The 14,589-nt window shown below is 41.9% G+C and overlaps 1 protein-coding gene and 1 non-coding gene across 2 annotated transcripts in view; one reads left to right on the plus strand and one right to left on the minus strand.

The window, feature by feature from the left end:
- Nucleotides 1-2,881: 2,881 nt before the first annotated feature.
- The window catches only part of Tbpl2 (TATA-box binding protein like 2), a 30,096-nt gene continuing 18,388 nt past the window's right edge, over nt 2,882-14,589 (plus strand). Inside the window, exons 1-5 of the mRNA XM_020182742.2 lie at nt 2,882-2,932; nt 5,696-6,159; nt 6,773-6,860; nt 9,470-9,561; nt 12,750-12,917. Coding sequence (XP_020038331.2) covers nt 2,882-2,932; nt 5,696-6,159; nt 6,773-6,860; nt 9,470-9,561; nt 12,750-12,917 — 863 coding nt within the window. The remainder of the gene's footprint in view (nt 2,933-5,695; nt 6,160-6,772; nt 6,861-9,469; nt 9,562-12,749; nt 12,918-14,589) is intronic.
- Nucleotides 9,247-9,394, minus strand: LOC141421967 (U4 spliceosomal RNA). The gene has a single exon (XR_012446636.1). It is a non-coding gene; the product is annotated as a U4 spliceosomal RNA (small nuclear RNA).

Raw genomic sequence — 14,589 nt, forward strand, 5'->3', positions numbered from 1 at the left:
TGTTTAACTAATAGTTCTTCGGTTTTTCCTTTAATTACCATTTCATCTTCAAGTTCTGAGATTCTGTCTTCTTCTTGTTCTATTCTGCTGGATTGGCCTTCCATTTTGCTTTGCATTTCTGTTTTGTTCTTTTTTCTGAGGTTTTCCATATCCTGAGTCACTTCCTCTTTAATAGTGTCTATTTTCATCCTGAGTTCATTTATCTCTTTATTTATCATGTTCTTTGTTTCACTTTGGTGTTTATACAGTGCTTTTGTAGTTTCTTTTATTTGTTCTTATGCTTTCTCAAATTCCCTATTTTTGTTGTCTTGGAATTTGTTGAGTGTCTCCTGTACATTTTGGTTGACCATATCCAGTATCATCTCTATAAAATTCTCTGTAATTACTTGCAGGATTTCTTCTTTCAGAGTGTTCTTGTGGGCTTCATTGGCTTCTTTGGCATAGTTTATCTTCGTTTTGTTGGAGTCTGGATCCGGGCATCTGTTTTCTTCATTTCCCTCTGGTTCCTAAACTAATTTATTATTGGGGGGAAAATGGTTTCCCTCTTTTTCTCCATCTTCCCATCATTGCTCTTGCTACTGTTACTGTCCCTGTACTGTGTGCAATTCAGTATTGTCTAGCTTATAATAGTAACAATGATGATATCTAGAATGGAGGGGTGAGAGAATAGGGAAAGCAAAGATGGTAAAGAAAAAGGGAAAAAAACAAGAACACAAACAGGGAGAGATAATGTACTAATCAACAGTGAGCTAGTGGTCTCCCAAGCAGGTTAGGAACTGGTGTCTGGTGGTGTGGGAGCCTCCTGGTTTCTCCATTTAACGTGGCTTGGGGATGCCATGTGCAGGCTGGGGGTGTGGAGGTGTCCGAGTTTTGCTTCTTCTTGGTGGTTTTTCCAGCGTCTCTCCAAGAGTTTACTTTAGGAAGCACGCTCTCTGCTTCCTCCCACTAGTTGCCATCTTGGAATCCACTAATTCATTATTGATGGCCAAATTCAGTTCCTTGTGATTGTAGGACTAAGAGCCCCATTTTCTTGCTAGCTGTCAATTGTGGCCCACTCTCAGGTCCTAGAGGTCACCCACATTCCTTGCACCATGGCCCCATCCATTTTCAACGCCAGCAGTGAAGAACACTCCTAAAGGCAAGTCCTCCTCATGTTTTGACTCTCCCTCCCAAAGAAGAGCCAGTTTGTTCTAAGGGCTCACCTGATTAGGTCAGGCTTAGCCCGGATAATCTCTCTGAACATCAGCTGAGCCTTAATGACATCCACAAATCGCAGGAGCATGCAGATTAGTGTTTGAATAACCTGGAGAAGATGTGTGTACACCAGAGGCAAGGTTCTGGGGCCATATCAGCATTCTACCTACCACATATGAAGAGACACCTTGTGAGTGTTTGTCTGCCTTGGCTGCCATAACAAAACACTGTGAACTGGGTAGTTTAAACAACAGAAAATTATTTGCTCACAGTTCTGCAGATCGGCAGTACAAGATCAAGTGTCATCAGGTTTAGATTCTTCTGGCTTACATTATTCCATGTCCTTCAGGTGTGTATATGCACAAAAAAGTGTCTCTATGTGTCCAAGCTTTCTCTTCATACAAAGACATCAGTCATATTGAATTAGGTCATCAACCTGTGATTTTGGGGGGTGTACAATTCAGTCCATAGCTGTCTAACAGCACAATTAAGAGCCAAGCATTTATTGAGCTCCTAGGTAGGTACTGTGCTAAACATTTTTTGTAGGCTATCTCACTTAATTTAAACCATTTAATTAAATTACATATCATTATATAAAATTCCAGCTTTATCAAAATGTTTCCTTTATTCTTGATTAGAAGTTCTATAAGATTTCTTTTGTGATCTGATTCTTAGAGCCATCTGTCTCTACCATACCGTGTCAGCTTTCTTCATCCATCAAGTTTTATTGAGCAGATGAACTCAGTACAGAGAAGCAAAGATGAACAAATTTCTGTTCTCTGAGAGTATAATTAAGTAGGGAAGACATATGTGTGTGTCCCACACACATTTTGAACTCTTTTAGATAAACTGTCAATTATATTTACAGAACCATTCAGCACTTTTCTTACAAAAGTGAGGTACTGAAAATTAAAATAATGATTTAAAAAAAAAGAAATCCTCTTTGAATAGCTGGCTTGGCATTACCTTTTTAAGTTACCCGAGCCCCATAGTGGCTGAATGTGGCTTTCCGTAAATTCTCTGTGGCTGGCAGAAAAAAAAAAACCCACCAGTCAGGCACTGGTGGCTCACACCTGTAATCCTAGCTACTCAGGAGGCAGAGATCAGGAGGATCACAGTTTGAAGCCAGCCCTGGCAAATAGTTCAGAGACCCTATCTCAAAAAAAAAAAAAAAAAAAAAACTCAACGCAGAAAAGGGCTGGCTGCCTAGCAAGTGTGATGCCCTGAGTTCAAATTCAAGTACCACCACCACCAAAAAAAAAAAAACTCAAAAAAGTAATGACATTAAAATACTATACCATTCTAGGTTAAGTGTCTCATATTCCACTGCTCTCCTGAGAAGAATTCCCTTAAAAAGAACAGAAAATGGCAATCTTTTTTCCACTGCGTTCCCTTGCGCTGCTTGAAGAGACCCCTCCTGGCGGTAAAGGCGCCTTTCCGAGGGCTGATGGAAGTACCTGTGGCCAGGCGCTGCCCAGGTGTGTGCGAGGGCCGCCCTGCCGGCCCCCCCCCCGCCCTGCATCCCCTCCCTCGTGCAGTCTGGGGACCCTGCCCCGCCCGCTTCGTGCATCCGCCAGCTGATAAGTGGCACCTGCGCCGGGAGCGTGGCCGGGCTCCGCAGTGCTCGCTGCAGTCACCCAGGCGTCTTCCTTTGTCTGTCCTCACTCACCACAGGGGACCTCCGCCCATGGAGGAGGAGAAGTACCTGGAGCTCTACCTGGATCGGTGTGCCGCCCAGGTGAGCCCGGAAGCTGTGCCACTGTCCCGGAGTCAGGGTCCTCACCCTGCTGCTGAGCTTCAAGGCCTTGGCCTCTTCTAAAACCCCAAGCCACTTGAAGAGGTGGCTCAGGTACCCGGGCCGTTCAGCAGGGAGGTGAGATAACCAAGGCTTGCAACCAGAAGGGACCGCGGGCGGCCTAGTGTGAATCCAGAGCGCTCTGTCCACAGGTGACACTGCCGGCTCCCTCCCGCTATTAAGGAAACACGCACGGAGTTCCCTGGGTTTCCTGGAGCAGCGACCCGGCTCCAGCGGGTCCCTGCTTTGCTAGGGCAAAGGTGAGCCTCCTATTCCTGCAGCCTTGATGCTAAAGACAGGCTCGAGAAAGTCGCCCTGGAGGAGCTGGCGGTTGTGGGTTTGTTAAAACGCAAACCGGAGACACCTGTAGCTTCTTTCAGTTAATTCTTAAGTTTTTGTTCATTTGAGGCCAAGTCTATTTTGCCCAGGCTGGTCCTTACCTCCTAGAGTCTTCTTCCTCCATCAGTCGCCACATCTGACTTTTTTTTTTTTTTTTCTTTTTCCTCCAAACACTGGGGTTTGAACTGACCGCCTCACGTTTGCTAGGAGGGCTCTGTACCACTTGAGCCACTTCTCCTCCAGCCCTTTTTCTTGGTGGGTGTCTTCTAGATGGGGGGTCTTGTGAACTATTTGCCTGGGCTGGCTTCAAACTGAGATCCTCCTGGTCTCTGCCTCCCAAGTAGCTAGGATTTACAGAAGTGAGCAGCCAGTGCCTGCCTCATTCTTAAGATTTTTAAAAATTAAAATCTTTTAAAGGCAAGTATTGTAGAAAAGAGAGGAAGGGTCTTCAAAATAAGCAAAAGGGAACTTTTGGGCGAGGGAGGTTTTGTTTTGGGTTTTGTTTTTCTTTTTTTGTTGTTGGGGGAGGAGATGAGGATCAGACTGAGGTAGAGACAGTGATGTTCCACAGCACTGAACAGTACTGAGCCAGGCAGGAAAGACTCAGGAAAATGAGTTGAACGTTCTGCAAAAACTGTAACAATTTCTTCAGCTGTGAAGCAGGAGGCTTTGAACATACTCTCATACTTTCTATTAAGTTCTTAGAACTTAATAGAACTTGGAAGTGGGGCTGGCAAGACTCCACTGCCAAAAAAAATCCCCCTAACACCTTGTCATTGCTTTAAGGTCCTTGCTGAGAGCTTTGTCCCCTGACAAAATGCCATGGCGGGGCAGGAAGGGAGACCCTGATTGGGAACTTTGTCAGTGTTTAGTATCAATTGGCTGACAGACCCTTTCCAGTAAGGACAAGAGTGCCCAAATAAACCATGGTTGAGGAACTGGGGCCCACTGTCCTCACCTCACATTTCTTAGGGCCATGTTGTGGGATGGGGAGGGTGAGGAGAGACTGGGGGCTAATTGCATAATTCAAAATGAAATGGAAGTTAAAAGTCTTATTTCAAGAGAATAGCTTCATCTATCCAAGTATTTGCTTTGAACAACTGGTCACCCCTGCCACCTGCTGGACTTGTAATAACAGAACAGTTCACTAGGACTCAGCCAGATACTGTTAGCTGAGGTAGCTTTGTCACCCAGAGGATACACGATGTGGCATGACCATTCCATTGTCAGAAGTAAGATCTAAGAAATAGGGTTCTCCTACAAGCACGGCACAAAATCTGAAACCTAAGCCTGCGGCTTACGCGACACAGTGGCAATTCATGAAGCAAGGTACAGATTTTTTCAGCAGTATAGTCAGATTTTCTATCCAGTGTTCTCCTCACATGCACCCTAATTCCCTCAGTTGCTGGGAAATGGTAATTGAGCAGCCTTCCTCAGACTGAAAATACAATGGTGATGGATTTAAACTATCCTTAATCATTAAATCTTTTTTCCTATTGTAAATTCATGTAACTAGATCTTTTTTCTTACCTCACCTTTGATTTAAAAAAAATGCTAGTCTTCAGTGAGTGTTGATTAGCATTTGCAACTATACTTTAGACTTCATATATTCTTTTCTTTAAAACATGAATTTAATGGCTACTCCAGAGACAGGAGGATCATGAGTTCAAGGCCAGCTTGGGCACAGTTAAGGCAAACCTATCTCAAAGACAAAATAAAAGCAAAAGGGCTGAGGTATAGCTCATGTGGTAGAGTGCTCACCTAGCAAGTGCAAGGCCCTGGGTTCAATCACCAGTGCCAAAAAAAGAATTTAAAACTCTAAAAGTTATTTAAATAAGTGAACTGAAGTTTATAATTTACTCAAGTAATGCAGTGAATCCATTCTCTTCAAAATAAATACAATTTAGAGCATGGGTGCTCATTGCTTCTACTACAAAATTGGATTTAGGGAATGATAACTTAAAATAAAAATGCTACCAAAAAAAAAAAAACCTTCATAGCAAGCTGGGGGCATGGATCAAATGTAGAATGCCCACTTAGCAAGGGCCAGGCTCTGAATTCAAACCCCACTACTGCCAAAAATAAAGTAAAATAAAAATGCTACGGACAGTGGTAACTGCTATGGATTTAACCCACGTAGGAAGAGTGAGTGATGAAGGAAATGCTTTTTCTGCATTTTAAGGTCAATTCTTCTGTGAGGCATGCTGCAATGCTGTGGTAGAATCTTACTGGTACTTTGTAGAAAGAGGGAGGCCGTGAATGTAAGCTGTCTGAACCACCTTTGAGATGAGCACATTGTCTTCCTGCCATGCTGGTAATGCCTGCTGTGTGACACACTGTTCTGTTTGTGTTTGGGGAACGGCCCAGGATGACCTTGCCCCACCTGTGTCTCCCCTGTTCAGCCCAGTGGTACCGTATGATGTGTACGTGCCTAATCCATCCACTCCACACACGGCATTTAACTCCCATCTTGGGGAAGTCAAAGAAACAGCTGGTGATTTCTCCTCTGTGGATCTTAGCTTCCTACCAGATGAACTTACCCACGAAAATAAAGAACAGACTGTCGTTAAAAGCCGACGTGAAACTGAAGAAAATTGTAAAGCTCAAGGTCAACCAAATAGGTTGCCATTGTCCAGTGAAGAGGACATTGGGCTAGGCTTAGCTGACAGCAGTTTATCAAATTCCCACTCACACTTGCACCCCGATGGTGCTGACTCAGCCCTGCCCCCACCTGAGAAACCAAACTCGGATGCCTCACCTCTAGCCTCCATAGCTCTCATGACATCAATGAGCCCTGTTTCAGAAAGTTCTGGAATTGTGCCTCAACTACAGTAAGTGTCTGGGGGGGAGTGTTTTTAAATTATGTGATGCTTCTAGGTACACATTTTATATTCCCGAGCATGACAACTAATTTCAGGATGATAATGTAGGGAAGAGAATTTCAGACTTAATTTATCAATTCTAAATGGATTCTGGCTTTAGATAGTTGGTTATCTATTAAATGAAGCATTAACTTTTGGTCCTCAAAAGAGGGAATTAACGATTAATAGTCACAGTTTTGAAGGACTGCATTGTTTGTACTAAAGCACTGTGGTTGCAAAAAATTGTGATTGGGGATGGATAAACACAAAGGATATAAAAATGTAAAATTGAATTTGATTTGCATACTAAGAATTGTGGTTTCCATTTTGAGACAGTTTTTTTCAGTTTCAAAGTTTAATTTTAGTTATAAAATTTTAGAAAATGCCATTTTAGTACTTTGCTTTGGGGTTTAACACTTTACAAGGGACCATATTACTATATATTTCACATTGAAATATACAGAGAATTCTCCTCCTAGGAAACTAAGATATAACTTTAGCAATGAGGAAGTTAATAAGTTGTGTTTATCTTTTTTCATTGTTTATATCTGATGCAATTTTCTAAATTGACCTATTTATTCAGAAATATAGTTTCCACTGTAAACTTGGCCTGTAAATTGGATCTAAAGAAAATAGCCTTGCATGCCAAAAATGCAGAATATAACCCAAAGGTAAGATTTTGAAGTATGCCTTTCAATCATAGCTTCTTCCTTCATATGCTTATGATATTCATTTTCTTTGAGTTTGTTTTTCTAAAGGTTTTTTAAAAACAGTATTTTCAATGAAAAGCTTTAGCAACTCAAAAGGTTAAGTATCTCACTTTCTGTTTTGAAGTTATAAAAAAAAATCTCACTCTTTGACTAAAGCAGGGATTGAATAGTGTCTAAATTTAAAATCCTTTCCTTGTCATTCAAAAAGATTTTGGGGTTGGAGGGGTGGCTAAGTGGTGGAGCACGTGCCTTGCAAATGCAAGGCTCAGAGTTCAAACCTCAGTACCTTGTCAAAAAACAAAATTCCCCTGACTATTTTCAGCCTATTGGGACGCTACTAGCTCTCTAGAAATGCCAGCCTATTTATGGAAATACTTGTTTCTAAATTTCCCACTCAACTGACACTTGGGTATCTCTCCATTTACAGCTTCTCTTGAGAAAGCAAGATTGTTTAAAATGTAAAATTCAAGCTCCTACTTATAAATGTAAGATTCAGGGATTTCCCACCCTCGACGTTTGATAAAATCCACTCCTTGTGCCTTGCCAATGCAGGCGTCCTGTTTTCAACCACCTGTTTATCTAAGGGAATTGGATTTGTTAATCCAGTCAACATTTAATGATTTGCCAGGGTCTGTACTTAGGAGTCTAAAGATGACTACATCCTGGTTCCCATTGGGGAAAAGTTCACTGGCTTAGGTAGTGGAGGATTTATGGAGTAGACAAAAAAGACCACAGTTGTAGGAACCAACTACTTATGATTGTTTTGCTGTGCTAGCAGTATTGTTGCTGATGTCTGTGTTTAATGTTACCTGAATGTCACCTACATACCATAACTTTCCTTTTTATATTTCATATTGCTGACTATGATACAGACAAAAATACAGTGATGAGCTAGAATTCTCATGGCGGCAGCAGTAATTGATCATGTTACTAAACCATCAGCATCTTAAGTATGTTTTATTCCCCACCATCCTCAGCATGTGTGTGTGTGTGTGTGTTTATTTTTTGGAGACAAAATATTTTCTGTCTGAACTTGTGCTTAACACCCAAAAAAATTCTGGCTTGGCACTTATGCTACCTTAAGAATTTAACAAAATGAACACCAGCTGAGAGTGTCCCCTTTTAGCGAACACCTGAAAAACATTAATGAGGATTGAGTGATTCTGTGTAGTAGTGCTGGCTCAGGGTTCCTTTACCATGTGTTTATACTTCAAATCTGAAACTGCCTGTCTGACCTTGAAGAGATCTATGATTTTGTGGGGTAACCCCAACCCACAAGATGTAGTCTTGCACGATACCTATCCCAGTTTAATTCCAGACTTAATGTGGAGACTTGAAAGAGTGTCTCTGTAGGACCAGGAGGAGCAGGTCATTAAATGATACGTCAGTGTGATGGCCCACACACAGGTCTCAACTCTTGTGCACCAGCATCGGCTGGAAGGCTGGTCTGTGACCACATTGAGAACTACTGTAGAAGGCAAGACCTTAACAAAGCAGCTGTCTCCTCATCTTAATCATGCCTGTTGTGTATATTCTGTTCAGCATTTTAGTTGCACATTTTAGTGGTATATTCTAGAATCTTGGCAATAGCAGACATCATAGCATACTGTACCTCTTTTGTTTGTTTGTTTGAGATGGGGTCTTGCTATGGAGCCCAGGCTGGCCTCAAACTCATGTTCCTTCCAAGTGCTGAAATTACAGGCATGCACCGCCATGCCAGGCGCATATGTACTTCTTACTATTATTCTTTTCAAAGATTCCGTGAAGGAAAAAGGAAGTATGTCAATGATAACAGTCTGACTAGTTGTGGTTTTATATCTAACTTTATCATTTCCTGTATAATGTTGAAGGTTAAATAACTAGTTTCCTTGTGTACTGAAGATAATAATGGACTCAAGTTAGTCCTGTCATGAGGACAAATGAGAGAAAAACCTGTAAAATTCTTAGCATGGGACTGAAACATAACAGGTATTAAATTTAGTTGTCACTTGCTTTTTAAGTATATTTTATTTGTTTTTTGGTGGTACTGGGGTTTGAATTCAGGGCCTCTACCACTTGAGCCACATACCCAGGCCCTTTGTAACTTTAATTATATTCCAGATAGGGTCTTGCATTTTTGCCTGGAACTTGCCTCAGACAGCAATCCTCCTACGTATGCCTCCCACATAGCTGGGATCACAGGCACACCCCATCATACCCAGATTATTTGTTAAGATGGGGTCTCACTAACTTCTTGCTCTGATGGCTTCAAACCAAAATCTTCCAGGTGTCTGCCTCCTGAGCAGCTGTACTTGGCCTTAAGTGTGTTTTAGAATCAAACATTTTTAATGTGGGGACAATATACCCAGACATTGCTTTGTTTTTTCTCCCATCCAATCTGTTTCTCCAAGAGAACAAGAGAAACAGATTCATTCACACTGGGTCTAACTTTTCAATTAGCCATAATTGGGCCTCAGATAAACTCATTGGCTACAATACTGCCGTTGCGCAAAGCTGCCAGCCCACCTTTCCAAGTGAGCTAATGTTACCTCCTAGCAGAGGCTAATTTTCCTCTTGGCATCTGTGTGCAGAGGTTTGCCGCTGTCATAATGAGGATCCGAGAACCCAGAACAACAGCCCTCATATTTAGCTCTGGGAAAATGGTCTGCACGGGAGCCAAAAGGTATGAGGAAGCACTCTGCACCCTTAACAGACAAACCTCACTATGTAAAACAAGGAAGCACACATAGCATTAATTTGAAAGCGCATCGTAGAAGCAAAATACTGGATAGTTCAAGAGACTGAGGGTACATTAAAATAGCTGCTCTAATGACACATGCTCTCAGCCAGTCTTAGAGCAGTCTTTATTGGGGATTTGTGAACATTAACTCAGGAGGCATCTCTGAAAAGCCTCATGGTTTCTGGATCTCCTGCAGAGGAAGCCCTGAGTTGGTATGTGTTCTTTCAGCATGAAGCTAGCGGGAGAGCTGCTCTCCTTTGTAGGTGTTGCAAGAAGGTTAGCAAGTCGTCCTTATGAAAGACTGGGCCAGTTTATCCTTACCTGGACATACTCTCCCACAAACCCCAGCTGGCAATATTCTTATTTATATCTGCTAAATTGATTGGCAAAGAGTTATATTGTTTTAATTTATGTTTCCTTGATTTCCTAGTGAGATTAAATGTCCTTTCGTAAGCATGTAAATTACTAAATTGTTTGCCTTATATTGTATGGAGATAGTCTTTTGTTGGTAGCTTTTTATATTTAAATATTTTTTACCATTCTATACCGTAAATATTTCCCCAGTTTACCATTTGTTGTATTTTATGGTGACTTTTTAAACAATTTAAATTTTTTGGTATATAGTCCATTCAATGTTTCTCTTTATGGTTTCTACCTTTGGTTTTGTGCATAGGAAGCAGTCCCTTTGCACAAAATTACATAAATACTGGCTTCCATTTGTTTTCTTGGTCTTTTCAGGTCCTGCTTTGTATTGGGGAAAGGATTGTTAGCATTTTGATTATCTAGAATGCTCTCTGGATGATGAAAATGTTTTTTGTCTGTGCTTTCCAGTGGGGTAGCAACTTGTGGTATGTAACAATTGAGCACTGGAACCATAGCTAATACAATGAGGGACTGAAATTTTAACTTAAGCTAAGTGGATGGAGCAGGTCTAGAATTTTATTTCAGCATAAGCTTATTTTTTTTCAAACCCAAATGCATTTATGGGAGAATCCGTTCTGACCCCATTTTCCTCCACCTGTTTTTACATGTTAAGTTCTTTACAAGTGTCTGAATGAACTTCTGAGCTTTCTGTCCTACAGACCTGTGGATCCCTGGTCCCAGAAACTTCCATTTTTCAGTTGTGCAAGATATATAGCAGGGTGTTCATCTCAGCATTGTTTAAACCAGGGAAAACTAAATATCTGATAAGATGTATTGATTTGAGTTATAAAGTAAAATTGCATTAGCCACGTACACAGGGCTAAAAGGATGGTCACAACATTTTACATTGGCTTGGTGGAGGATCAGGCAACTAAATCATAGGTTTACTACCCAACTTCAATTGTAAAATACACTCATAGTATATACACGTTCATGAGTTCTTTCCCTATGTTGTTTGGCTTCTAAAATCTGATGGGCAAAGCTTGGATGGTGAGTTCAAATTGAGATACTTGTTATCTAAATCTGTTTGGTTCCTGAGTTTTGCACAGTGAATTGTGAGAATTTGGTAAAGGAGATACAAGTATTATTGCCAAAAATTTATCCAAACCTATTCTCTTTAGTTGTTACAAGAGTGAAGGATAATGTGTTTGCTTAGGAAAAGTACAGAAGGTCAAATTTACATGGTTATTACCACTGATGATGAGATTTCAAGGTTTTTAATCTATTTTCTAATGTTTGTACAATGAACATATATGTAGACTTGAGCTATTAGTTATTTTAATAGGAACTTCTATGTGATATTTGTGGCTGGTATCTCCAAGTACAGAGCTATGCAAATTCTTATAATTTGAACTTAACATTATAGGAAATGTGATGGGTCAGTTAGGTGAGGTGTAGTTTTCCAAAACGGAAGCCATTGCTGGGTATAGTGGTATACGCCTGTAATCTCAGCACTTGAGAGGCTGAAATGGGAGGATCATGACTTTGAGGTCAGCCTGGGGTACATAGTAAGACTTTGTCTCAAAAAACAAAAGAAGAAAAAGCTGTTTATTTCATTGCTTACTTGGGGACATGGTCTTGCTAAGAACAGTTCAGGAGTTGGAAGTGGGTGAGGAGAACCAGCATGATCTGAAATGTGTGAAGTGATGCACATAAGAGCAGCAGTGTTGGTGAGGGCCTCGGTAAGAAAATCAGGGTCTCCCTGTGGTTCAGGCAAGCAGGTTCGCACTGGCATTTCTTTCAGGAGCTTCTGATTTGCAACTGAAAAATGGGGACAACCCATGAGGAGGGTAGAGGTCCCAAAATTCACCCTCCAGGTGTGGCCTGCCTGGCATCCTGCTGCTGCTCACTACTGTGGTCTGGCAGTAACAGTTGAGAGTAGCAAATGAAAGATGAAGCCTCAACTCTCAGGACTCCCATATTCTGACACAGATTTAGGGGTGGACAAACCTTTGAAGAGTGCACTACAAAGTTGGATTTCTTAGTCATGCTGGGTACAAGTTGAAGGATGGTTGTGTGAGAAAGCCTGGGCAAAACTGGGCAGATTTGAAGTATTCTAGCATGTATGTGTTTTGTTTTGTTTGACAGTTTGTCTCATAAAGACCCAAGTCTCTGTTAGCCGATTAACACACATCTGTCTTCTCAGGCTGATTGTTTTGTATGCATTTGTCTTTACTTTTGTTGTTGTTGCCACATAAATGGCACACACACTTTCAGACCAGATGGATGGTTCTTAAATTTTAGTGAGCACCAGAAGCACATAGGTGGCTGTTAGCCCTGATCTGCTGGTCCCTAGTCCGGAGGGTCTACATATCTAAGGTGGGACCCAGGTCTTGGCCTTCCTAACAAGTTTCCAGGTGCTGCTATTGGCCTGAGGGCATGCTATGAAAACCAGAGGGGCAGTTAATTTTGTCAAGTAACACAAGTACAAGAAAAAGTATCTTATGTGTAAAAGGTGGAAAATTAAGACAATTTGTTTATGGTTCAGTTCAACAATGGCACATCGTAGCAGACCTTTGACAAGATGCTGGGGACAAAGTCATGGGCTGTAGGTCTGTCTACCAGAGCCTACAGTGTCATAGGTACAGGGAAAGATGAGCCTGTGGCAAATAGAAAAAAAAACAGAAGTGTGTGATGTTAATAGAGTACAAATTTAAAGGGGACGTGGATTACAAAGTGTCTAATCAGTCATGTTTGCCCTTCCCCAGTGAAGAGCAGTCTCGACTTGCAGCAAGAAAGTACGCTCGGGTGGTGCAGAAGCTTGGGTTTCCCGCCAGATTCCTGGATTTTAAAATTCAGAACATGGTGGGAAGCTGCGATGTGAGATTCCCCATCAGGCTGGAGGCCTTGGTGCTCACCCATCGCCAGTTCAGTAGGTATGACGGCGATCAATCTCAACTTTGTGTCTACTCAGGTATTGCAGTCACATTATGGGCTGCTTACACAGGTATCTTTCAGAGAAAGAAAGTACTTACAAACAATCATAATGGGGAGGCAAAAGGCTCAAGATGCTGACTGAGCCCAAGTCCTCAAAAGTTACTGTGTGGGCCCCATCTTCTGAAAGAGTAGTTCTCACACTTAAATAGCAGTGATCATCCAAACAACTCATGAAACCCGCATTCCTGGTTGGGCTATGTCACCAGCGACTTTGCTTGCGGTCCTAAAAAGCTGGTAGGCAAGGTCAGTACTAGTCTGAGGCCCATGTGTTGAGACCCAGTGATCTAGAGACTTGTAAAGGAGGTACTCCTGGCTTCCATGATGGCAGTGGCAAGAAGTGAAGGGGCCTGGGACTGGGTTGGGCAAGTAGGAAGAGGCTGAGGCTGGTGACTTGGAAAAGGGTTAGAGAGAAGATAAAAAGAAATGGCTGTTGTATATTCTACAAAAGCAAGCCAAGACCACAGCTGTCATGTTTTGTTTGATCAAGGGTCTACCTGTGTGTGGCTATAACCCCCAGCACACAGTTGCCTTTGGTGCATGTCTATTTCCTAAGGGAACATCTGGCCACCTAAATTCCCATCTCCACAGCCGGAGCTGCTCCTCACCCCAGCTCTGGCCCTCAGAGACAAGTGCTGGGGATTGATGGATCAACATCATGCCTTGAGATAACACACCTGACAAAGCACTGCCCTGGGGTAGAATCATAGATGCTCTTAAATTCTCCTGATGGGTCCAGGCATGGTGGCTCATGCCTGTGATCCCAGTCACTCAAGAGGCAGAGATCAGGAGGATTGCAGTTTGAGGTCAGCCCCAGACCAAAAAAAAAAAAAAAATGAGATTCCCCATCTCAATTAATAAACCAGGGGTGGTGGCCTACCTCTGTAGTCTCAGCCATGAGGGAGACAAAGATAGGCGGATCATGGTCTAAGACTGGCCCTAGGCCAAAACATGAAACCCTATATAAAAAAATAACTAAAGCAAAAAACCAAAATTGTGTGATTCAAGTGGTAGAGTGCCTGCCTAGCAAGTGTGAAGCCCTGAATTCAAAATTCAAACCCCAGCACTGCCAAAAACAATTTTTTTTTTTCCTGTTCAAGCTTGAATTTTAGTCCTTCCATTTCAACATTTTGTCTTCTTTGCCAGTGAGCAGTCATTCTGTTTAAAAAAATTGGCTAAACAGCCAGGCACTGGTGGCTCATGCCTATAATACTAACTACCTGAAAGGCTGTGAGTGGGAAGGACTGTGGTTTGAGGCCAGCCTGGGCAAATAGCTCATGAAACTCCATCTCCAAAATAACCAGAGCAAAATGGGCTGGAGGTGTGGCTGAAGGAGTAGAGCTCCTGCTTTGCAACTGCAAAGCTCTGAACTTTAGCTACATTTTTTTAGCAGTCCTTTCAGGTATGTTCTCAATTAAACTTAAAATTTGCTGTTTTTTTTCTTTCAAAACATTGTAGTTTGTTCTGAGATATAGCTTTTGTGCTAGGTGTTGGACAATGCTTATTTTTCTAACTGCATTTTCTTTTTCTGTATCGATTTGCTTATGGAATGCCTGTGACATACACCCTTTTCCAAATGCCTGGGCTCACTGGGAGGCCTCCTCCCTTCCCCTT

Source organism: Castor canadensis, chromosome 3, assembly GCF_047511655.1.
Source record: "Castor canadensis chromosome 3, mCasCan1.hap1v2, whole genome shotgun sequence".
In the NCBI taxonomy this organism is placed as follows: Eukaryota; Metazoa; Chordata; class Mammalia; order Rodentia; family Castoridae; genus Castor; species Castor canadensis.